Here is a 25,853-nt window from a genome sequence, read left to right as displayed (position 1 = left end):
AATCCTCAGGAGAGGCTGAAGGGATAGATTCTTCAGCATCAGAATCCTCATAGGGAGGAAGAGAGTATTCCTGATCAGAAGAGGATTCAAATGAAATGGAAACCTGATCTGAAGATTCATATTCTGTCTCTTGCCTGGGGGATGGGAACCCCTGATCAAAAGTAATTAAGTCTTCGGCCATTTTGAGCATCTGTTTTTTTGGCATGGAGGCCTGTCCATGAGGCTGTTGTACTTGTTTCTTTGTCTTTAAAGGTGCTTTAGTCTTTGAAGCTGAAGTCGTTTTAATGTATAATTGAGTAGGTCTGAAACACCCTCAGAAGCCGATGCCTGCTCAGCGGCTCCGGACCCATCTGAGGGAATAGTCTCCAAAGGTCCAATACCTTAAGCTTCCAGCGGCCTAGTCGACTACACATGGGAGTCAGTAGTGGCCTGCGGGTCTAAAATAGCGGGTGTCAGGGGCTGCGAAGCCACCTCACTGAGAACCGGCGACTGGCTTAGAAGAAGCCTCGTCGGTTTTGGACCTCGGATGCCTGTCCTTTTCTTTTTCTTTGCGTTTCTTGTGAATTCCGGTAGACAGCTGGCTATCTTGACATCATATAATTAAATTTTCTGCCAAAATAGTGTAATGCAAAATCGTACCGACACTCAATAGTGCATTGGTTAAATCTAGCACAAAACCAACAACTAGCAACGTCGTGGTCAGGGCCTAGACGAGGAATACAGTAAGAATGAAAGTCCTTATGAGGTATTTGCTTCCCACAAGAAATACAATTATTAACTTTTTCTGACATCGGTCTGGAGCAAGAAAAAAGTTTCCCCAATGGGGGACTTGGCTTTTAATGAAGACTTCGGATCTGAAATTCGAACACATCTCAGGAGTCGGCCGACCGGCACTTGCGAACTGCTTATGCTTCGGGCACCGCGCGGCAAGAAAGACTGAAGAAAATGGCGTTGGCTGCATCTTTTATACCCCTGGCGCTCTGACATCAGGGAAGAGGTGACAGCAACCGACGCCGGACCTAGACTTTGGAATTCAGGCCGACTGAGGGTAGCCTGCCAGCAGGATAACCCAAGTGTAATGACTGCAACAGTGAAACACCAAGAACATTCATTGTTTCCAAACTGTGTAAATGTTGACTCCATAAACGTTTTAGGTACCACTGAAGTTTCCTCATATGCAGTCTAGCATATGGAATTAGTAGAATACAGGATGCCATGAAGCCCAGAGCCTGCAGAATTTGTCTTGCAGAAGACTGGGTCTTTGTTGCCATCAGTTTGAAGTAAGTAGTCAGTTGCCTTTGCTTGTCTGGCGTGAGGTAAGCCATCTGGGCAGTTGCATCTAAGCTTGCATCCAGGAATGTTATCTTTTGAGAGGGTACCAGTTGTGATTTCTTTTTGTTTATTGTGTACCCTAGGCATGTTAGAAGCTTTCTCATAAATGCCAGGTGTTGAAAAAGAGTGTCCTTGTTCTCTGCTTGAATGAGACAGTTGTCCAAGTAAGGATATATTTGTATACTACTTTGTCTGCAAAATGCAATTACTGGTGCCAGGCACTTTGTAAAGACCCTGGGCGTAGTAGATAAGCCAAAGAGCAGTGCAGAGAATTGGTAATGCATTAAGCCAGCCTTGAATCTGAGGTATCTTCTACAAGGTTGTCTTATTGGGGCATGCAGGTATGCCTCTTAGGTCTAAAGTCACCAGCCAAGCATTCTTGCCCTGCATGGGCAGAAGCTGCTGCAAAGTCAGCATTTTGAATTTTGGAATGTCCAGATATGTGTTTAAAATCGATAAATCCAGTATAGGCCGCCAGGCCTTGTCCTCTCTGGGTACCAAGAACAGTCTTGTAAAAACCTTGTCCTTTTTCCTGTTCTGGTACTGTCTGAATGGCCCCCATATCCATGAGGGACGTAAGCTGTTTCTGTGTCTTTGCCCATTGACTTTTTGGCAGATCTGGCCAACCATTTGCCATTGGCAGAGTGTGGAAATGGAATCTGTATCCCTGTGATACGATATTTAGTAACCACTTGTCCTGGATTATTAACTGCCAATTTTGAGCAAAAAGTGCTAATTTTCCCCCTATGGGTGCTGCCAAAAGATAAGTGCTTGGTGTACGCAGAGGGAAGTCATTGGGATTGCTTTCTGTAGGTTTGCGCTTTATCTCCTCCAGATTTGGAGGTGGAAGCGACCCATTGCTTTGACCTGTATGAATCTTGCGTCTGGTATCTGGAACACTTAGGGCATCTGGATTTGCCCCTTAGAGCTCTGTCTCGACACAGGAAAGGACCAATTTTTTGTAGGCCAGTGTCTAATGAATCTTGGTGGCTGCACTTGTAAGAAGTCTTTAACAGTTTGCATAGACTTAGCTTTGTCTTCCATTTTCTTTAGAACCTCTTCTGCCTTAATACCAAGCAGAGAATCATGCTGTAAAGGTGCATCTAGCAATTTAGCTTTAACATGATCAGGTAAATTTTGTTCCGTTAACCAGGCATGCCTCCTAATCACAGATCCAGTAACTGCGGCCCTGCAGGAGGCCTCTAAGGAATCAAAACCACATTGCAAAGTATGCTTTCCAACTTGTTCAGCTGCATGAAATAATTCCTGCAATTCTTTATTTTCTGCACATTCTGAAATCAACATCATTTTCTATTTCAGCAATGCCATAACATGTTGTTGGTACTTAATCATATGAAATTGACAGTTTAAGGCCCTGACTGCCAAGGTTGCAGGTCTATAAACCTTTTTTCCCCATCTGTCTAGTGCCCTTGATTCTCTGTCAGAGGGTGTAGGATTTTTTGCTGTTGAGGCCTTAACTCCCTTTGGACCCTGTGAAATAGTTCCAGGATCAGCAGCAGGGTTTCTAAATAAAAATTTATGCGAGTCAGGTACCCTGTAATATCTGTCAGGCTTACTGGGAGCCGGAGGTAAGGAGTCAGGGGTCAAGATGGACTCCGAAAATGCATCATCCACAATGTCTAAAACAGGGGGATGGCTAAAGGTTTGTGCTGAGGGAGAACGAGGAAATCTCTAAGCCTCTTTTTTGATTCTGAGAAATCTTGACTCTCCCAGTGAAAATGCTCCCTCAAAGTATGCAAGGTTTCTCCAAATGAATAATCCTCAGGAGGAGATGCAGATGGAATAGACTCCTCAGCATCAGAATCTTCATAGGGAGGTATAGACAAATTCCTGATCAGAAGAGGAATCAGAAGAAATAGAAACCTGATCTGAAAATTCATAATCAGCGTCTTGCCTAGGCCTCTTATCTGGAGGGGGATGGGTACCCCTGATCAAGATAATAACGTCTTCAGCCATTTTGATCATCTGTTTTTTAGGCATAGAGGGCTGTGCACGTGGCTCATGCGTCGTTTTTTTTTTAGTTTTAGAAGTTGCTTTTGTCTTTGGTGTTGCTTTTGTCTTTGGTTTTGCAGCTGTCGTCGGTTTGATATACGAATGTTGAGGTCTGATAACATCCTCAGAAGCCGGTGCCTGCTCAGCGGCTCCAGACCCATCCAAGGGAGATACATCCGTTGGTCCAATACCTTGAGTATCTTGCGGCATGCCTGACTCCACATGGGTGTTGGTAGAGGCCTGTAACTCAAAGGTAGCGGGTATCAGGGGCTGTGAAAGCGCCTCACTGAGTACCGGCGAACCGGCGACTGGCTTAGGAGAAGCTACGTTGTCGGTTTTGGATCTCGACTGCCTTTCTCTGTCATTTATCCGACGACATTTCTGGGTAGAAATCTGTTTCCAAAATACTTTGATGCAAAAATATACAGAAGCTTAATAGTGTGTTGGTTAAATCTAGCACAAAACCGACAGTCAGGCATGGTGTGATCAGGGCCTAGGCAAGGAATGCAGTACAAATGGAAATCCTTATGAGGTATTTGCTTCCCACAAGAAATACAATTAACGTTTTCTGACATCGGTAAAAAGCAGAAAAAAAAAGTTTCCCCAACGGGGTACTTAGCTTTAGTGAAGACTTCAGTTCTGAAACTCAAACTCGAATTTTTCAGTAGTCGGCCGACCGGCACTTGCGAAAATGCTTCTGCTTCAGGCACCGCACAGCAAGAAAGACTAAAGAAAATGGCGTCGGCTGCATGTTTTATACCCCTGACGTCATGGAAGAGAAGACAGCAACCGACGCAGGACCCAAGACTTTGGAATTCAGGCCAACTGAAGGCAACCTGCCAGCAGATTACCCAAATGTAATGACTGCAACAGTGAAACACGAAGAACATCTAACAGACTACCACAACTAAGCACACAAATATAGTTAGCTAGAAGGTAAAGAGAAAATACCAATGATGGTATAAAAGAATTATCATAGTGGATAAAAAGATTACCAGCAGGTAGTTGACAGGAAAGTAGGAAAGACGACTTAGCGATACACTGGCACAGGAAGTAACACACTATGCAAGAACACACTGCTGATATCTCTAAATAGTTTAATGTCAAAATATCAAAAAATTCCAAAAATAAAGGGCTTAGCTGACAGCTGGCTTGAAAGCGGCTTTATGGCAACACTGCAAACAAGATATGAGGTAAGAGGGAGAGGGGGATTATGGGTAAAGTCTTAGCTCGAGTGTTTTGGGCTGGCGTGAGCTTTGGTTAAGGCCGACTCGGTTCCAAGGGCTCGGAACCGAACCCATCAGTGATGTATGGAATGAAGATTAACAACATCAGATACACCGTTTTCTTTCTCAGGAACTTTAAGTTCACTTTGGCTGCTAATGAGAATGGAGACTTGAGTTGGCGCTTGTAGGAGAACAGTAAGATCCCAAGGAGAGGTGGGATTTTTGATAGGTGGTCAAAGTAAGAAAGAACTGTTGAGGAAGGCTTCACATAAGCTAGAGAGGAGTAATTCTCACCCATGTGAAAAACTGAAATCACAGCTAACTACACTTGGATTTTGGAGTAACAGGCTCTATTGTGAAAAACTGGTGTAGAACTGGGGGGTGAAAAAAGGTCCAAATGTCTCTCAAAAGCCAAAAATAGAAAACCTTTTCCATTTATTTTTGAGATTTTCCTAGATGAATCTTTCTGAGAGGATATGAGAACATATACAACTTCAGGAAAAAAAGCCTGGACTGTCTAGCTAACATTGGAAGTGGGGAAATGATGCAGTCAACATGAGGGCCTAAATGTCCAAGTGAGGCATTCAGGATGGGTGAGAGAAAATCTGGATCCGGTACCCAAGCAAGGTGCATCAAGTGAGGCCAAAGGAAGGGGAATCAGACCTGTTGATGCCAGAATAAGGCAGTAAAAATAACCATGCTCTTCTGTCAAGATGCTTTCTTTAGAAATTTTGGGATTAGACGGGTTGTTGGGTATGCTTAAAGAAGACCGGAGGGCCAATCATGGATCAGAGCATCACTCAATGACTCAATCCACCATCACACTCCACCCTACCCTACCCCACAGGGATCATGGAAAAGAACATGCTGTATTTGGACCTGATGAGAGAAGCAAAGAGATTGCAGCATGGCTGGCTCCACAGTTGAAAAAGCCTGCACTACTAAGAGGATTGCCCACATCTTTAATACAGTAACATGATTTTTTTCCTCTGAGGGGGACCACGTGCCTTGGACTGTCTTCTCCATATAATACTCCCCCATCCCAAATGGAAAGCATCCATGGTCACTGTGGCCCTGAACAAAGGGGAAGCCTTGAGACTGAGAACCTCAAATGACTGAATCCACCAAGTTACATGATGTCTGCAGATTTTGTTGAGATGAACTGAAAAGTTCACGGGTTTGCACTTGATTAACCACTAGAAACGGTCAACCTCTGTTGCAAATCTCTCTTATAAAATCTTGCCTGGGGAACAAGAGTGACAACTGCTGCCACTGAAATAAGAAGGTGTAGAAAAGCAGGACAGTTTGACCCCAATGCAACTGGATACACTTTCATATTAAAATTCACATTTATGGTCTATGAGAGTGTTTATTAGACAGTTTGATCCCTGAGTATAAACATTTTACTACTTAATATTTTAATTAGAAATTTTACACAAGCATTTAATATATTTAATATTTTAATATGTAAATGTTAATTGAACATTTATTTAATCTCTAAATATAATTAACAATAACTTTTAGCATGCTAACAATAAAATCAATCAGGAATTTTATACAGGAAGAGAAATCATAAGAAATTATTGTTAAGTAGAACATTGTTCCATTTTTTTTTACTTTGTTAACGTCAGTTATCTATGATTGTACCAGGCCACAGAACGGCAATGTGAGTAATATTTTGTTTGGAAGGCAGACGGGTTATTTTCTGCACAACTGTTTATGACCGTTATATTTTTTCGATATTCTTTCTTAGTGTTATAAACATTATAAAGTGTTGTCAACTATAGTGTAACAGTACTATCAAACTGTGTTTAAAGTGTTACAGATCTGAATGTGTTAATGCAGGGGTCAAAATGTCCTGTACCGAAGCTGCAGCATCAACCTATCTGGAGGGGTTTGAAATAGAAGCAGTTGTAAGGCTTAATTCTGTAGTGTAGACAACTTGCTTTGTGGTAGCCTTGCCATCTGGAAAGTAGTGTCCAAGGGCATGCCTATGAACTCCAGGAGTGAGGGACAGTTACGAATTGTATAATTGACTGTAATGGTTGGCCTGCAACAAAGGTGAAGGATACAATCCCCGGTGCAGACTAGGAGATGCTTGGTGGTAGCGGTGAGGATCCAGTCATCCAGATAGGGAAACACTTGGGTAGCCTTGCGGTTTGAGATGAGCTGCCACCACTGTCATGCATTTGGAGAACAACAAGGAAAGCTGTGTTGAAACCAAATGGCAGGGCCCCGAATTGGAAATGATTGGCTCCCAGCCAGAAGCATAAAAACCTTAAGGATCATCTATTTTGATGTGACTGGACGCATTCTGCAGGTCTATTGAGCATATCCATTAGGTGCTTAACTTACATTCAAAACTGGCGCAAAAAAAAAAAAACTGACTAAGTTCCGAACCGTTGTTGATCTGGTGGGACCTTTTAGAGGACTCTTTCTGATAGCAGCTTTTCTACTTCAAATGCTGTGCTTCTTTGGTGAGATGGAACACCGAGGAGTTTCTTTGTTGTTGGGGATGGGTAAAGAAAGGAGATAAGTCTTTGGTAATGACTGGCTGTACACAGACATCTTCAAAGATGAATGTTCAGGCTTTTTGGTGTAGAAATAAGTGCCACCCCCGACTGCCTCCAGAGTGCAGCAATTGAGCACCCCTTCAGGAGTGCTGCTAAGGCTTTTCTGTGACTGGACCTCTTAAGCCTTGGTTCTGCGAACCTCCTATGCCACAAGTATGATGTCTACTATTAGAGTACCACCATGAGAGACTCCTGTAGGGAGTCAATGTGCCTCCTATTACAACTGTACTTCCGAGGACTTTGCATGGGGCGGGGGGGGGGTGTTTCAGGGAAGACTTGGAAGTCTGAGGGGAGTCCTGAACAAGGGTAGTCGTGAAGCTAGTGGACACCAGCTGCCCCGACAGGACAGAGTCAGTAGATCGGGGGCTGACAGCTGTGGACGGGCTGGAGCCAAAGGGGGCAAGGAGTCCCTTCTCTATATTTGGAGACTCTCTCTCTACAGTCTCAAAGGCAGATGCTGAAGGTGAACCCCAAGCCATCCTGGTTGGAGCCAAAACTCTTGAGTTGGAATGCCCAAGAGTATCTACCGGACCTTGCCTTGACACTGAAGCCGAAAATGAGCTGTCTAGTGCCATAACTCTAAGGGGAGGAGACGGTATAAAAAATCTCAGGGTTGAGCCCCTTCCCTAAGATTCAGCACTGAAGCTTTTGCTCTGAAATCCATCCAGCCCCAACAAGATTGGCAATGGCTGGATCAGAGATTATGTCAGAGTCGTGGAAGCCCACAACTTCGGATCCAACAAGAACAATCTTGTGAGTCTAAGTTCCGAAGTCTCAGAAACCGTGGAATTGATTGGAGTAGGAGTAGCAACAGGGATGGAAGATGGCCCAAAGTTCACGAGTTTGATGGGAGATGGAGCAGGAAGAGCTCCCAAATGAATATGAGTCCTAAAGAACTTCATCATCATTCTGTCCATATCAGTCTCTGACAAACTTTTGGCAGATTTAAAGGACAAACATGAGGAAAGGCATCTGAAAGCATTCGACTGGTGTCTCTTGTATGACAGTGAATGTGTCCTGGACGCAATCGGCCCTGTAGAAAATCTTGGTTCCCTACATCAGGGAGTCCTGGAAGAGGCAGAAGACAGAGCCAATGGAACAGACGGATCTAAAGCCATAGACACTTTAGCTGCTGGAGCTGGAGTGAGAACTTAAGGAAGACAGCAGTCAAGGGATCGCGTCCTAGAATCTTTAGCCTTGTCTTTTTACTTCCCTTATTCCCCTTGTGCTTGTCCGAAGGCTTCTTTCTGGATCTGGATGCACCAGATGCAGATGAAGAAGCAGGTAGAGGAATGAGACTTTTAAGGACCAATTTGTTTAGACACTCAACCAGTGCCCTATGTCCGAAAGCAGTGCAGATGTCCTCAACTAAGTGGCTAATCCCCAAACAATAGACAAACTTGCTACAAGAGTCTGAATTGGGCATTTTACTGCCACAAGAGACATTTCTTAAACCCTATTGGTTTATCTGTGTCAAAGAAAAACTGCAAGAGCAATTACAACAAAAAGATCAAAGTGCTAGAAAACTACAGGGGGAAAAAATGAAGATAGGCTAACTATGGTAAGGAGAATATCCTATAAAACAGAGGGCAACGACAGTAGAATGCAAACAACATAAGAGATATCGGACAAAAAAATAATTGGTAGGAGTAGTAGAAAAGGCCACATGTCCGAGAAAGGGCAGTAACAACTAATTAACTTTTAAAGGAGAGGAAAAGATACAAAAATACAAGAAAAAAGGCAGAAAGGAACAGTACTAAAGCACTATTACAGTACACAAAACAGTTTTTCACTTATCTCTAGCCTAAAGCATGAAAGCCATGTCTGAATGCATACAGCAGCAAGCAAGACTTGGGGCAATGTTGGGGTTTGCATGGGATCATTGGTAAGGGGAGAAGCCTGAGCTACACATCCTAAATCTAGAAAATGGCAAAAGGCGGATTGGAGGTCGGATCTGAAACCTGGCAGTTGAGTACCAGATGCAAAAAGACAACATCAGATCAGAACATGAAATATGTGCAAGCATGCAAAATATACTATATTAATATTAACTGACAACTAACTACAGGAGTACTGTTTTTAGCCATCACTTCACAAAAACACACCAATGCCAAAGATAAGGTGTCGTTAATACCAGGTTGTGTGCTGGCTTCTAATCTAATCTGCCATATGCATTCTCTAACTTCAAGTATGTTTTTCTAATCTCCACCAAAATCTTTGGTGTATAATTTGTCAATGACAAAAAATATAAATTTCTTAAAATTCATACAGTCCTTACTGTGGGTAAATAAAGAGTTAGTTGACTTTTTATTTTTTATGTCCCTGATGTGTTCCAGTATCCTTTGTATTATTTTTCTTGTGATCATTCCAACGTAAAACACTGGACAAGATAAACAAGTAGCCACATATATGACCATATTAGTGTTGCAATTACAATACCCTGGACACGTCAGGGACCTTTTATATATGTGGCTACTTGAAGTTAGAGAATGCATATGGCAGATTAGATTAGAAGCCAGCACATGACCTGGTATTAATGACACCTTATCTTTGGCATGTATATTAAAGCATATCTGAAAAGTTGTAACTTTGTAACAAGGAAACACAAGGGATTCCCTAAAGGAAGGAGTTTTTGAGACACCTACATATTGGTAAAGTCCTGTATTGTATATGTGGTGAATTTTTTGACAAGTGTAATTTTGTTGCACCAGTAAGAGTTAACTCTCAGGACAACTGACAACAATTTCATTGTATGTTGATGCTCATTGGTTACAATGTTATTTGAATTTCATTTATAAAGGTCTGTTAACATTTTTTAACTGACTCTGAAGATGCCCTAGTTGGGTGAAAGCACTAAGTCAGTTCAAGTGTGCTTGTTATTTTACTTTATTTTGTTTTATTAAAGCAAAAACAGAGTAAACTGCTACAGAAGACTACTGGTGATACCTAGAAATAAGGATAATTTCTCTGTAAGCATGCAATAAACAAAAGCAAAATACTTACGAAACACTGGATTTACTAGACATATACAAGAAGCCATATGTCAGCTCTCTGAAGGCAGCTCACAAAAAGGGAATTCTAATAAGATGCTTGGGTATAAAGCACACTCAAGAATGACACTTTATCCCCAAGGACTTCACTGAATCTCCATCCTGATTTAGGTGATGCAGACTGCCTTTCAAGTACACAGAATGTAGTCTTCAGTCTACAGACACTAAAATAAAATGTTGCCTTAGCAGGTGAAATAAAAATGATTTTTGCTTCTGGTCCAATGAGGACTTGGTGCACATACATTCTGGACATTCCTTTCACCAGGCTGTGCAAGTGATGGTCTCAAAGCTTCCAAGTGGAAACAGGATAAAGTGCCAGACAGGGATAACATAAGCCTCTGAGCATCTGAATGTCAGCTGTTGACAACAAAAATAAGACATTTTGGCACAAAACATACATAGTGTCCTCAAAGGAATGTGCCCTTCTGAGAAACTACACACCTGACTACAAAAACACCACAGCTACACCAATCTTCAAAAAAATCACACAAGTATTCATTCAGCAATTCTGTCACTAATTGTCTTTTGCTTTCCTATATCACCTGTCCCCCCAAAAATGAAAAACACATCCCTTACATTTCTGATGTCTCACTGAGAAGAAAATGGAAACCATAATGGCCACAGTAGCATAATTCAACTGGCTGCTGTTACACACACTACCTATATCAAAAATCCACACCAGTTTTATTCCACATTGCTCACTTAACAACCAAAGCTGTGATGTAAAGCATATGTCCTCCCTCCTAACCCCCCAAAAATTCAGCTTTTGTGCACACGTCTAATGTTTGATTCCAAAATAAATAATGGCTACAGTAATTTATTTTAACATACTCTCAGATATATGCATGACACCCAAACTAGCTACATCAATAACTATTGCGTATTAATCATTTAACTGCCTTCTGCTTTCATAAACAGCCTGGCCGCTCAAAAACCAGACAAACACATTCTATTTATATTTATGATGAGTAACAAGTGAAAGGCACAGTGGCCCCCATAATGAATTTCATCTTGTTCACACATACACACACGTGCACACTCGCACCCACCCCCACACTGTTCTTAGGCTAGCCAAATCACATAACTGTCTTGTGTTTTCACATGCCCTGCATTTTTTCCTACATAATGTCCAGCTACTATGTTTGTGGGGTAAACATGAGAATTTACAATAATAAACAGAAGAACCTCTTACTTTAGAGTTAAACATCTCAGTGATTTTAATGGGATGCTTTGAGGTAATTGTTTGGCTAGTACAGTTAACTTTATTACCGAAAAAATTACTTTAGAGGTGTACTGAGAAAGGAAGATTTTTTCCCCTTATTTTATGGTAGAATCAAATCAACTTTAACATAAAAAAAGTAACACTAAAATAAAGGTAATCATTATCTGCAGAACTGGTTCTACTCACTGGTGCCAAGGTATCCGATACCGCAGGGCATTAAAAGACCTTGGAAAATTAAAAAAAAAATTCCTAGCTTCATCAAATATTTTTTTTTCTTTCTTAACTGGTCATACTTCCCACTCTTATCTTGTAAAATTGTCAACCACTTTCCAAGAGAACAGCAGCAACAGCTGCCTTATCAAGTAGTCACCGTGCATGCCTCCTAATGTACTAGTAAGTGATGTGGGGTGACAAGGACGCAGAATGGCTAAGTTAATGATACTTCAGCGTTTGCCATGTTTTTTTTTTGAAAATATTCAGATTTTTTTTAAAGGTTGAGTTTGACACCAAATGGTTATTATGCATTTTACATTCAAATCAAACCATTGACAAGACTAGGGTACTACTCAATGGGAAGACAAACACCTAAAAGTACCCTTTATTTCTGTGCCTTTTAAATACAACTTTTAACTGTTAATAAAGTGGCTGAATGGGTTATAGGCTTAAAAAAACATAGGACAAAGACAATACACTGGGTGTCCTACAAAAAATAATAGCTAAAAATGTGTGTAATGTGCTAACATGAAAACTACTTATGCTCCATGTGAAAGAATAAGAAGGCTTGTGTGGATCCAATATACACAATATATAGTGACAATGGTCAGGGTATTTGCACTGGGAGTATCAGAAAAAAACGATGATAACCTTCGATGAAGCTGCATACAGTCAGGAGTCACCATGAAGTATTCCAGAGAGAGCTGCAGTCAACTGGCTTACTTAAAAATACAGTCTCTGAGGGACATTCTCACTTACCTTCAGATCCCAAATTTTGATCTGCGAGTCCACAGTTCCAGTGCCAAAAATCAGACCATCAGGATGAAACTGAGCACAGGTCAAAGCTGCAAAGTATAATCAGCAAAGAAAAAAATTAAATGAAAGGCAAGAACACTGACAACATGACTTCTAACTGGCGTACATAAATGCATTTAGCACCAGCAAAATTCACTACCTTTCTTAAAACTGAGAAAATAATGGCAGTTGTTTACTTTACGTTTATCACATACAACAATCACTGAAAATACTTTACTATATGACATGTAATAAATATCAAAATGTTTTACACAAATATCAAGTACAAACATAATTTTACTTAATTACTTTTTTACACCTCCTTCTCCCTCCATTTTTTCCATTTTAGTGCCCTTCCAAACATTGATGACATGAAGTGGGGCATATGCTGGTTAGTTCCCTAACAACTTTAACAAAGTCTCCAATCTTTCTCAGCCACTTTTTCTTGTAAAGCCATATTTCCAAATGTGATTGATGTTTTATACACTTACATTTATTCACCAATTTCAGTGTTGCTGGTCTTCTTCCTGCTCACCTTCATCTCCCAACCCCAGACTTGGATTCAAGTCCAAGGTATTCCCAAATTCTTCTAGTCAACTAATGTGCTTTTTTCTGCCTCAAGCATTCTTCTATGGAACACAGTTAAAGGTTTCACTGGCAAACTCTTTATCAACCATCCCATAAGAATAATGAGAAGCAGAGTCTTCTTCTGTTTGATGGCTTAGCCCTTGTTGGACAAACTTTTGCATTTCTCCCTTAGTTTATTCTACATCAAAAAATGACTGAGCCTCCAGGAAAAACAAATTCTGAAATCAGCTGGATACACCAGTTTGAAACTCATACCTTACTCTTGACATTCCCTAAATGATGGGATAAATTTACTTCTCTTCTGCTTGGTGTACAGTGAGTAATCATTTTTCAAAACACTGTCTCCAATTTTTAACATTTTGCCCTTTTGCCATAGTTCTCTCAGGATCAGCTCTTCCTGCTGGTTTGACTGCATCTTTACTAATACAGATTTTGGCTGTTTTCTTGTGGTCCGGTTTGGAGCATAGACAACATGTGTCCTTTCTGCTTCTTCCAGTTTTTCCGTTTTGTTTTTTTTTTGTCTCGTGTGCACTGTCCTCCAACCATTGTTTGAAACCACTCTTCTTGAGCAGTCTCATATTCAACCAACCTTTTCTTCATTTTGACCTCTGATTTTTGCAGTTTTATCAGTTCATCTGAGTAGCTGTTTAAAGTTTCTTCCATTTTTTCAGCCTATTGTCATTTGGGCTGACATACTCCTTCAATGTTTGATTTATTTTAATCATCTCTGAGCACATTTGACATATTTTTCCTCTAAATTACTGAAAGACATCTCTTGTACCAAAGCTGGAGCTTGAACTACTGTTTGCTGAACAGCTAGCTGCAGGATTATTCTCAGTCAGGGTTTGCTTTCTTCTCATTATCTGGTTGATATTACTTCAGGCTCTCTTTTTTTTTGCTGGCATCCAAGGCAGTGTTCTTTCTAGCCAGCAACTACATTTTACTCAATCTGACAATATCACTGGTTGTTTTTTCTCAGTTTCCTCTTTCCTTTTCACACTGAAAAAGCTTAACTTAAGCTGCTGATCAGTGAGTGAAGAGCCATCTTGGAAGTTGATGGCTTTAATATTCCTGGTCCAAACAATGTCAAGAATTTTTATACCTGTGTGTAGAGGTTCTTCTATCACCCTACCACCTTATTGCTATTTACCACATTTCTCATCCCACCACCAAGGCTATACAAGTTATCCCACGAGTTATTCTTGGAATTAAACTCACTGGCTACAATATTAATATCATTCAGAAAGTATGACGTCTCAAATCCTTCAATTTTGACACTTTCTTGCTTAGGTCTGTAAAATAAGTAAACCTTATTCACATTTGATTCTTTTGTACAACATTTATTGCAATCATTTCACACCATTCACCAACATGCAGCATGTCTGACTTTAATTTACTTACATACAATGAAATTCCACCCTCTCACTTCCTCACATTAGTGTACCCATATTTTCAGAAAACCTTTGGATCTTTTTTTGATCTGGCTGCCATTTCTCAAAAAAAAAAAAAAGAATGCACCAATACTTCTTCCTATACTGTAATAATTTTCAAGTAAGACTACTAACTCTCCCTTCTAATACTGTAAGTAAAACCACTGACCACTTTATTAAATGTGCAACTATTTAACACTGGAATAACATCGCACGCAATCCATTCAAAACCCTTACTTTTACTCAAACTTACAACACCCTCAATATAGATGGACAAGTAAGGCACCGTTAGTTTTACCAACATCATTAACTTCCCCCATGATCACTACTTATCTATTCTTTACTGTACACATTATATTTAGGGTATACAGAATGTTATGCATTTTACATCTTCTTAGGCACAAAGTAATCACTCACTTATTCTTTGATTCCTATTCTGTATCCTGCCAATGTTAACACATTTATCATATTTACATCTTGACATACTATGTTAGCCTGGTTCCACCTAGAAATTTTTTTTCCAGTTCTTCTTCCAACTACCTCAAAGCCTTCTACATTACCAATATCAATGTCATAATTTTCTCTTTCTGAAGGTATTGTTTCAGACCTGCTCTTCCTTACCACATCATCCACACTTGCTGAATTAAATTATGGTCTCTCCTTTTCTTATACTCAGTTATATTTAGTGTACTGACACCCTGTGTTAGATTATCAGTAGTAGTATTTGCCTCACAGTTTGTTTTATTTATTTAACATTTCTTTACTGGAAAAGTCGACTTGGAGCGAGCCAATTTTCAGCGGAGGCTTGTGGAGAAAAGCTCCAGACGCATGTCTTTGGACATTTGGACAACTATCAGCACTCCCACTTTTAAAACGGTTTCCCCTTTAACAAAAGGTGCTATTTTTACTGACTTGTTCATTACTGGTTCCATAACAACTCCTTTATCATGCACATCACACTGACAGCCCTCTTCATACTTAGCAACAATTAAAATGCACTTCCTTAGTGTTGCTCATCCTACAGTCATTATTGCTAAAGTTGCAGTGCAGGAATCATTCTACAAAAATCTATCTGGATCTCCGTTTTTTTTTTTTTTAATATCACTTCTGGATATATAAACGACTTCCTTCAGGTTCATATTTAACCAAAATTTCTCTATCACACTTGAAAGCTATTTTACTACTGGGTCACTCTTATGATAAGTTGGATCCTACTGTCTTGTTTTTAATGATGAAACTCAATGCAGTAACTTTTCGCTGCGTCCCAGGCCTCATTTGAAGTTACACAACCAATACAATTCTTACTGCATTAAGTTAACCCTACCCAATAAATCTTGCAAACAAGGACGGATTTCTTCCATTACCAATTTCCTTAATAAGCAGACAAATTAAGATACTCTAACTAAATGAAATATGTATTCTTACCACTGTCCATGTCACCAAGCCAAGCCCAAAAACAAGACATGCAAACTGCCTAGACAAACATAACAGGTATATTATATTAAAAAGGAACTAGAATAGCAACAAATCAGGCCAAAGCAAGGTACTGCAAGAAACTTCAAAGGACTACATTAGATCCAAAGAAATTCTGAAGTGCCTTAAAAAATTCTTCTAGTCTCTTTGCCAAGACCATTTCTAGTCACAAAATTTCCATGTCACTCCTCACAGAATTAAAATACAGCACCTGCAATTTACCTCAGGCAATTAACCTTATTTCTAAAAATTCCCCTGTACTATTCCCTCCCCCTTCACAAGTTCCTACAATGCTCATCTTTGTCACTTTAAGGCTATTACTAAATATTAGGCAGAAAATGTTTTAAAAAAACAAAATGACTAGAAAAACGTCTGGGAAAATGGCTGTTGCCATCAGTTTCTTCCATTCTATTCACTCTGACATCTTTAATCTACAGAATATGGAACTGGTCCTCAGGAACAATTTTCTGTTTTTCCAAGGAGCACATTACAAGCAGACGGGGGTAGCTATGGGGGCCTCCTTTGCCCCCATTTTCGCTAATATAGTTTTACTATATTGGGAGTAGCATTTTTTTTATTTACCTCGCCCTTTTATGAGCACATTACATGTTCTTTCCATTACCTGGATGATATTTTTATCATGTGGAAGGGACCCAAGGAGATTATTGGAGCCCTTTCTGGATTTTATTAACCACACCACTATTTTTTTTAGAATTCACATCCAGTGTGACGGAAGAAGTGGTTCATTTTTTGGATGTGCAAATCAGGAAAGACTTGAGGTATAACAAACATGCCTCCTTTTTGTATCATAAAACATATTTTTCCAATTCTTATCTTTACTTTAAGAGTGAACATCCTTATTCCCAGAAAAGGAACATTGTCAAGGGACAGATGGTCAGAGCGGCCCGCATGACCACACTGAAGGAAGAACTGATATCTGAATTAGATTATACAGGTGAAGTTTTTTTGTTAGATGTGGTTACCCTGAAGCTCTAGTTATCTCCCTGACTGACAAGCTTTTACATGAGTGGAGAGTGAGATATATGCCCATTCTGTCCCTTGCGAGATGGGGGTACTTTCTTGTTCGACAGGGTCAATGACCATGCAGATGGATGGGAGGGACATTAATGTACCTCCTTGTAATGATATCTATTTTGTGATGGATTTTCACCGAGATATCCACCTCATGAAAAACATAATACAAACTTATTGGGACATTTTTGATAGTATGCCTAACACTCTTGATGTGTTCTTTGGGAAACTGAGATTTAGTTTAAGAAGGGGACATAATTTTAAGAACATTTTTGAAAGCTGTAAAGTTGATACAACTTCCAGAGTAAGGACAGGCACACGTAAATGTGGAAGGTGCCCCAAATGCCGCTATGCAGCCAATGTGGATGAACTGTACTTGGTGAGTCCCGCTGGGCTGTTAAAGACTAAGAGGTATTTTAACTGTTATTCTAAAGGGGTGGTATACCTGGCCCATTGTTGCTCGTGTTTTGCATTTATATTGGCAAAGCGGAGAGAACTTTAAGACAGCGAATTTATGAACATCTCTGAGATTTCAAGGAAAAGAGAAACCAATGCATTATTCAAACACACCTTGTTATGGAAAGACTATTCTTTCAAAAATTTGGATGTTAGAGCAGGTAAAATGTTTTTTTTTTTTTTTGGGGGGACTGGGAAACTAGCCTCGGTACTGTGATCTAATGTAGCAATTAAAGTTTGATGCTTGCTAAGCCCTTGGGTTAAAGGAACACTATTCTATCTTACCAGCCTTAAAGAAAAGAGCTTTAAAATAAGGCTACGTTATGTTATGGCATTGTTATGATGTTTACATTTTCTATGGTTACTGATGCATTTTTGTGTGTGTGCATTTTTACATCACCAGCTTGACCACACTTTATAATAATGTACATATTTCTTATTGTTGCATTTTTACTACTGTATTTTTTCATCATTGCTGCATTCCTTATTGCTGCATTTACTGTTGTACCTTTGTTAAATCAATTAGGTATTGACCAATGGAGTATTGTAATGTTAAGTGTTTTGATTATTTAATTGTGATTTAATTAGTGCTAGGTTATTCTGACGAAGTTCCCTTGTGGAATAAAAGCGCTAAATCTATTTGGTGTACTGGAACATTAAAGAATTTTTTGCCTTGGTAGTCGGTGGATTACTTGGACCTTCTTGGTGACCAGTGTGCCTGTGGTGTTTTTTCTCAGTTATCTTCAGGCTGGGTGGTAATCTACTCCCTTCTGTTCAACTTAACATACAACCAGTTTCTTGCCACACAGCCTTTAATATGTTTTTGTCATACTATAAGCAATAGTTTCCACTCTCTTTTCAGCTGATGACCATCATGTAAAATCTAACTTCTGACCTCTCATTAAGACTGTTGAACAAATAACTTGCAACTTAATTCTTATTACAGCACCAATTATATTATCACTTACAGGCTCTGGGTTTCTAGCAATTACAGTAACACTACTGCTATCTTCTCTCCTCCTGGCTATATCTACCTTAATAGAGCACATTAAAATTGCTGGATCATTTTTCATTCATCTTGGAGAAACCTTTTTGATCCAGGTGATCATTCCCTCCTGCTTCATAAACTAAGCGAGAAAAGGTTCTCTTATGACATCCTGCAATTATTCAATACCCTCCCCTTTTCTACTTGCACCTTTGCACTCATTGGACCCAACACCTACATTTTAGAAGCTTGTTTCATAAATATGCTCCACAAAGTTCTGTTTTTGGCCACTTAAGCTTTTAGTTTTCCTAAATAACTTTCCATGGGACCACACTCACACAAACCATGTCCTCTAAGCACATGACACGATCTTTAAAATAATCATACCTCCAGCATTTAAAAATGATTTCAAACTGATTTTACAATGATCTGGTTGGTTACACTAAAACTAAAGTCAACACTCACAAAAGTTCTTTAATGCTATTTGGTAATGCACCAAAAACTGAAGCACTCTCAAAAGTTTTATTACAGATCCTTCAGGTCCCTCTTCTATGCCACTGAACAAAAGTAACTAAATCTAGTAACCAACAGAGGCTTCACTGTCACATTCAATGCTCTAATTCAACACCAAAAATAAGCATGGAAGACTAATGTCCCAGAAGCTGAAAATGTTATTTGTGTGTATATGTTGCAGTCAGCTGGAGATTTTAATAGTGAGGTGTTCTTTAAAAATCAAAATGTGTTTCTACAGACATATGACTGCAATGTTCTTATGACTTGTTTTGTCAGCTGATGTTATTTTATCATGTATGTTGAATAAATATCTAAAATAAATAGTACTGAGTGACTTCATACAGTTAAGTAAGATGTTGGAGCTGATTTCAGAGGATGTCAGCACTTTATTTTTACATTACTCCTCTGTGTTTATTTTTCTTCTGTGTTTAAGTATCCAACTATCCTTTTTGACCAACACTTCACATTTCATAATCACAATGAAACCCTAAAGTTTTAGCTCAACTAAGATGATTTTCCAAGATCTCTTATCTTCCTAACTGCTGAAGCAAGACAAGTTACAGCCATAAAGTACTACTTCCTACACTTGAACATGTATTGACAGTCACAGCACTTGGCTCATCTCACAATACCACTCAGCTCCAATACGGAAGAAAAATCAAATACTCAGCTATTAACCTAGCAAATATGAACATCACTGTCTCACTCTTAGCAGAGGCAAATGGCTGGGAGTAACAGGGCTATACTCCTGCATAATGCACTAACCTTCAAATGTCTCAAATATCCTGCTTCTCCTTTTCAAATTGTGCATCAAACCCCCCTTCTTACAACCTTACAATTCTCTCCCTCTCTCTCCTCCTACTATTGAGGCCCCCATTAACTCTTGCTAACAGGAAACAATCTTCTCTAATCTAGACCCTGCCTGCTGGAACACACTACCTGAAGCAAGTAGGCAGTCTTCCATCTTTCAAGAATTCTCCCCATCTCATCCACTTAAGGAAAATGAACGCAACTACTCTCGAGATGCTGATTAAGAAAATCTTATTACAAAGAAAAAAAAATCTTATTCCCCCATCTAACATTATTCTCCAGTTATGTTTCTCTTGGTCAATAGGGTTGGGGGATTTTTTTCCTCCTCTCTCATTCTACCTCAGCACTGAATTCAGGCCTCTGTTATAAAGTGCATTTTTCTAAAACTGCTGCTTTACCTGCCAAGTACAATGCTTACATTACTATGTTCTACAATTATGGCTTACTTCATGCTATTCTATTCTCTTACGTTTCAGTTACACGTTTTATGCATTACTTTATGTTTTATGCAATTCTTTTCTGTACTCCAAACTACGTAGTGTGTATGTAGATTTTCATATTATGTATTAATTTTGAACTTGGTGTTTGTCTGATGGTGTGGGTCATGGCTGAAAAGGGTCCCCAAGTAGTGTGCTTACCTGATTAACAAACAGTAAATAAATAAGGGCCACAGACTTATAGTAGGATGTAAATAAGGGCTACAGACTAACAGTAGGGTGCACACTGTGGGTCAAGAAGTGAGAACATCAGAACAAAGCTCTACTGCACAGCAGGTGAAGGAAAATTAATTAAAAGTGTTTGGTCATATGTGTAGGAAAGCGAAACTGATTAGGCAAAGCAGATTTGGGAGAAACAAAAAAGGCAAGAGGAGAAAGAGGATGTCCAGGCATGGCTGTCGAAGACTGGAGACTGGCACTGAATCAGAGATGGTGTTGTCACCCCACCCATGTAAAAATGGGAAAAGAAAGGGAAAACTAAGGTTTATAGAAGTTGATTGTTTCCCCTGGAACCACCCCACCCCTTTTTCCACCTTTCTGGCCTTTAGGGAGTAAAGGCCTAGAAGAATAAACGGACTCCGGCCGGCAGAAGAGATCTTGCCATCAGTTTAGCACCTAGTCAGGTTTCTTTCCTTGAGGACCAAAGAGGGATGATCCATCGAGCGGGGAGCTAGTGAAGGCGTCTTGAAAGGGTCACTTAAAATTGCACTATGCCGCATCCAGGCATGCCTACGTAAAGGCCACACCTGTCCCTGCTGGGCTCTGCTGCAGCTCCACCAGCCAGCGTGAAAGAAGGCGCATGGAGGAGTTGGTTATGGAGTTAAGGGTAGCCAGCTGCGTGTTCATCTTATCTTGGAAACCCGCAGCTGTAGGGTCACTTCAACATTTCACTTTCGCTTCCTTGATCAAGTCCCTTTGAGAGGCGAGTGAAAATGGCACAGGTAGTTCCAGCGAGCATGGTAAATGTAAGCTGGCGAGAACATCAAGCTTCCCGATACCTGTCCATGGACCTAGATTCCTTGTTAGGTGGATGGACAGGTACTGAAGGATCAACTAGCTCCTTCTTATGAGTGGCAGCAGCTACTACCATAGCATCCACAGAAACTCCTTTTATTAAGAACTGTTTGTCTGCTGGTGCTGTTATGAACTTGGAGGGTCTCCTGGGAGTGGGGTCCACTGGATCAGGAGCGTCCATGCCTTCATAGCAACCACCTGCATGAGGGTGTCAAAGGGACTTGCAGGAGGTGGAGAGGGCGAGAGCCAAAGCGCCTCAAGATACACAGATTAGATCTCCTCCGAAGGGTTGAGGGCTGGCCAATTTCCCCCTCTGTTTCAGGATCTCCCAGAATGTCTGCAAATGAGACATCTTCAGAAGGGGAGCAGGGGGACCCTCAGAATCATCCAAATCTGTGTCTGGCGTGATGGACTCAGGTGAGTCAATGTGTTTCCTCTTACACTTCCTCTTCGAGAGGGCTCTTCTGCCAAATCAGGAGGCCTCGGAAGAAAGGATGAAATCCCACAGGGGTTCCTGAGAGCTGGCTCTCTGCGGTCGGGATGAGGAGTGGAGTCGACTTAACCTGAGGCACCGTGGGGAGAGGCGGACCGGAGCCGACTGTGGGAAGCAAGCTCAGGCTCTAACACCTCCGCATGACCTCCGAATGCACCCCTGTCCAGAGGCAGAGCCAAGGAGGTCCCGCTCCGAGGAAGCTAAGAACCCCCTCGGCACCCGACAGTGATGGCTCCGAGGCGATCAGCCGAGCCGAACTCACCAGCGAGCAGCTTACCCGAGAGGGAGAGGGTCAGACAAGGGTCGATGCCCTCACCCACCCCTGGCGGAGCCCAGCGAAAGGAAGTCAGCGCCGAGATTCTTCCAAGGAAAGAAAAGCGGAGCAGCCGGCGGACGGGAGACAATTATGCTCGGCTCGATGCTATCACAGTCTCGGTTCCAGCGACCGGCTCGAGCTCAAGAAGTCGAAGGAGGTATATGTTGATGGACGGGGCAGGCATGCCGACTGATGAGTGGGCTCTGAAGCATCTGGGCCCAGTGCCTCCGGACTTAAGAGAGTCGACTCACTACCCTCTGAAGGTCATGATCCGACAGCCTCGATGACCTAGAGGTGAGATCTTTGGCTCGTTCAGACAGCAGGGGAGATCCTGGGGCGAATGAAGCGGAGCCAAGAGATGGTGACCTGGACCTCTTCCTGGTTAGTCGGCTCCGAAGGTCTGGTGAACCCGACAGAACTACTACTACCGGCTCGGCGGGCAGAGGAACCCTGAAACTGTGGACTGAGACTTATCGGCTCCAGCGGAGGCCGATGAAGGCAGAAGGTTGAAACCTTAGGTCTCGGCTCCAGTTAGCCGGGCCGAAGACCTAGATGCCTTAGAGGGCTTCCCTGTTGAAAGAACAGATAGGGAATCCTCTGGCTGAGTAAAGCCTCTTAATATCAATTTATTTTTCTTTCCTGCAGGACCCTGGGGCTGAGCCATGGCACACAGCACAGAGGTCCTGCAGGTCACAAAACCCCCAGACAGTAGACACAAAGAAGTGTGGCGTCTGTCAGAGACATTTTCTGACAGCCGCATCACAGCTGGGCTTGAATCGAACCTTTGCTTCTTTAGACATTTTAAACGGGTGTAACAAGCTCGACACACACACAAACACACTAATTACACCCACCAATGTCAAGTTAAATTATAATAAAAGGAAACCACTAACTAGGATTTTAAAATAATACACACACTCCACTAGGGAAGAGAAAAGGCCTGTAGGCCCAAGGGAAGAACCTAAAGTTCTTGAGGAAAAAAGCGGAATTTTTTAGAAGGGATAAAAATTTCTCTAAACTAAGGGAAATAAGTAAAAATATAAAAATTAAAGGGGTTTTGATAGACTAAATTACACAAGAAAAAGTCACTTACCAAGAACCGGTAGAAAACCAACCTCGAAGCTGTAGCGGCAAACGAGATCTGGGGTAACTCTCGCCTAGCATTGTGGGATATAAGGGGAGCCTCGAGCCGGTGGAACCAACTCTCGAGCTTTTAGAGTGGCCGAGTCGGAGCCGAGGTCGGCTCCGAACCCATCCAGCAAGAATGAAGGCGCGATAGACAACTTAACATCATATTTTTCCAATTCTTATCTTTACTTTAAGAGTGAACATCCTTATTCCCAGAAAAGGAACATTGTCAAGGGACAGATGGTCAGAGCGGCCCGCATGACCACACTCAAGGAAGAACTGATATCTGAATTAGATTATACAGGTGAAGTTTTTTTGTTAGATGTGGTTACCCTGAAGCTCTAGTTATCTCCCTGACTGACAAGCTTTTACATGAGTGGAGAGTGAGATATATGCCCATTCTGTCCCTTGCGAATGGGGGGGGGGGGTACTTTCTTGTTCGACAGGGTCAATGACCATGCAGATGGATGGGAGGGACATTAATGTATCTCCTTGTAATGACATCTATTTTGTGATGGATTTTCACCAAGATACCCACCTCATGAAAAACATAATACAAACTTATTGGGATATTTTTGCTAGTATGCCTAACAGTCTTGATGTGTTCTCTGGGAAACTGAGATTTAGTTTGAGAAGGGGACAGAATTTTAAGAACATTTTTGAAAGCTGTAAAGTTGGTTCAACTTCCATAGTAAGGACAGGCACACAAATGTGGAAGGTGCCCCAAATGCCGCTATGCAGCCAATGTGGATGAACTGTACTTGGTGAGTCCCGCTGGGCTGTTAAAGACTAAGAGGTATTTTAACTGTTATTCTAAAGGGGTGGTATACCTGGCCCATTGTTGCTCGTGTTTTGCATTTTATATTGGCAAAACGGAGAGAACTTTAAGACAGAGAATTTTATGAACATCTCTTTGAGATTTCAAAGAAAAGAGAAACCAATGCATTATTTAAACACATCTTGTTATGTGAGGACTATTCTTTCAAAATTTGGATGTTAGAGCAGGTAAAATGTTTTTTTTTTTTTTTTTGGGGGGGGGGGGACTGGGAAACTAGCCTCGAGTACTGTGATCTAATGTAGCAATTAATGTTTGATGCTTGCTAAGCCCCTGGGTTAAATGAACATTATTCTATCTTACCAGCCTTAAAGAAAAGAGCTTTAAAATAAGGCTACGTTATGTTATGGCATTGTTATGATGTTTACATTTTCTATGGTTACTGATGCATTTTTGTGTGTGTGCATTTTTACATCACCAGCTTGACCACACTTTATAATAATGTACATATTTCTTATTGTTGCATTTTTTACTACTGTATTTTTTTCATCATTGCTGCATTCCTTATTGCTGCATTTACTGTTGTACCTTTGTTAAATCAATTAGGTATTGACCAATGGAGTATTGTAATGTTAAGTGTTTTGAGTATTTAATTGCGATTTAATTAGTGCTAGGTTATTCTGACGAAGTTCCCTTGTGGAATAAAAGCGCTAAATCTATTTGGTGTACTGGAACATTAAAGAATTTTTTGCCTTGGTAGTCGGTGGATTACTTGGACCTTCTTGGTGACCAGTGTGCCTGACGGAGTGTTTTTTTCTCAGTTATCTTCAGGCTAGGTGGTAATCTACTCCCTTCTGTTCAACTTAACATACAACCAGTTTATTGCCACACAGCCTTTAACATGTTTTTGTCATACTATAAGCAATAGTTTCCACTCTCTCTTCAGCTGATGACCATCATCTAAAATCTAACTTCTGACCTCTCATTAAGACTGTTGAACAAATAACTTGCAACTTAATTCTTATTACAGCACCAATTATATTATCACTTACAGGCTCTACAAGGTTTCTAACCCAATTACAGTAACACTACTGCTATCTTCTCTCCTCCTGGCTATATCTACCTTAATAGAGAGCACATTAAAATTGCTGGATCATTTTTCATTCATCTTGGAGAAACCTTTTGATCCAGGTGATCATTCCCTCCTGCTTCATAAACTAAGCGAGAAAAGGTTCTCTTATGACATCCTGCAATTATTCAATACCCTCCCCCCCTTTTCTACTTGCACCTTTGCACTCATTGGACCCAACACCTACATTTTAGAAACATTTCATAAATATGCTCCACAAAGTTCTGTTTTTGGCCACTTCGCTTTTTAGTTTTCCTAAATAACTTTCCATGGGACCACACTCACACAAACCATGTCCTCTAAGCACATGACACGATCTTTAAAGGAAATAATCATACCTCCAGCATTTAAAAATGATTTCAAACTGATTTTACAATGATCTGGAATTGGATTTACACTAAAACTAAAAGTCAACACTCTCAAAAGTTCTTTAATGCTATTTGGTAATGCACCAAAAACTGAAGCACTCTCAAAAGTTTTATTACAGATCCTTCAGAGTCCCCTCTTCTATGCCACTGAACAAAAGTAACTAAATCTAGTAACCAACAGAGGCTTCACTGTCACATTCAATGCTCTAATTCAACACCAAAAAATAAGCATGGAAGACTAATGTCCCAGAAGCTGAAAATGTTATTTGTGTATATGTTGCAGTCAGCTGGAGATTTTAATCGTGAGGTGTTCTTAATCAAAATGTGTTTCTACAGACATATGACTGCAATGTTCTTATGACTTGTTTTTGTCAGCTGATGTTATTTTATCATGTATGTTGAATAAATATCTAAAATAAATA

General features: G+C 40.6%; 1 protein-coding gene across 2 annotated transcripts in view; it reads right to left on the bottom strand.

Moving 5' to 3' along the window:
• PRPF19 (pre-mRNA processing factor 19) overlaps positions 1–25,853 on the bottom strand; it is a 253,313-nt gene that overhangs the window by 65,881 nt on the left and 161,579 nt on the right. For both annotated transcript variants that reach the window (XM_044084000.1, XM_044083998.1), the window contains exon 13: positions 12,389–12,474. In XM_044084000.1, the coding sequence (XP_043939935.1) occupies positions 12,389–12,474 (86 nt within the window). The remainder of the gene's footprint in view (positions 1–12,388; positions 12,475–25,853) is intronic.

This window comes from Protopterus annectens, chromosome 9.part0 (assembly GCF_019279795.1).
Source record: "Protopterus annectens isolate FY-2018-M chromosome 9.part0, PAN1.0, whole genome shotgun sequence".
Taxonomy (NCBI): Eukaryota; Metazoa; Chordata; order Ceratodontiformes; family Protopteridae; genus Protopterus; species Protopterus annectens.
Note: the sequence above shows the minus strand (reverse complement) of the source record. Positions and strands in the feature narration are given on the sequence as shown.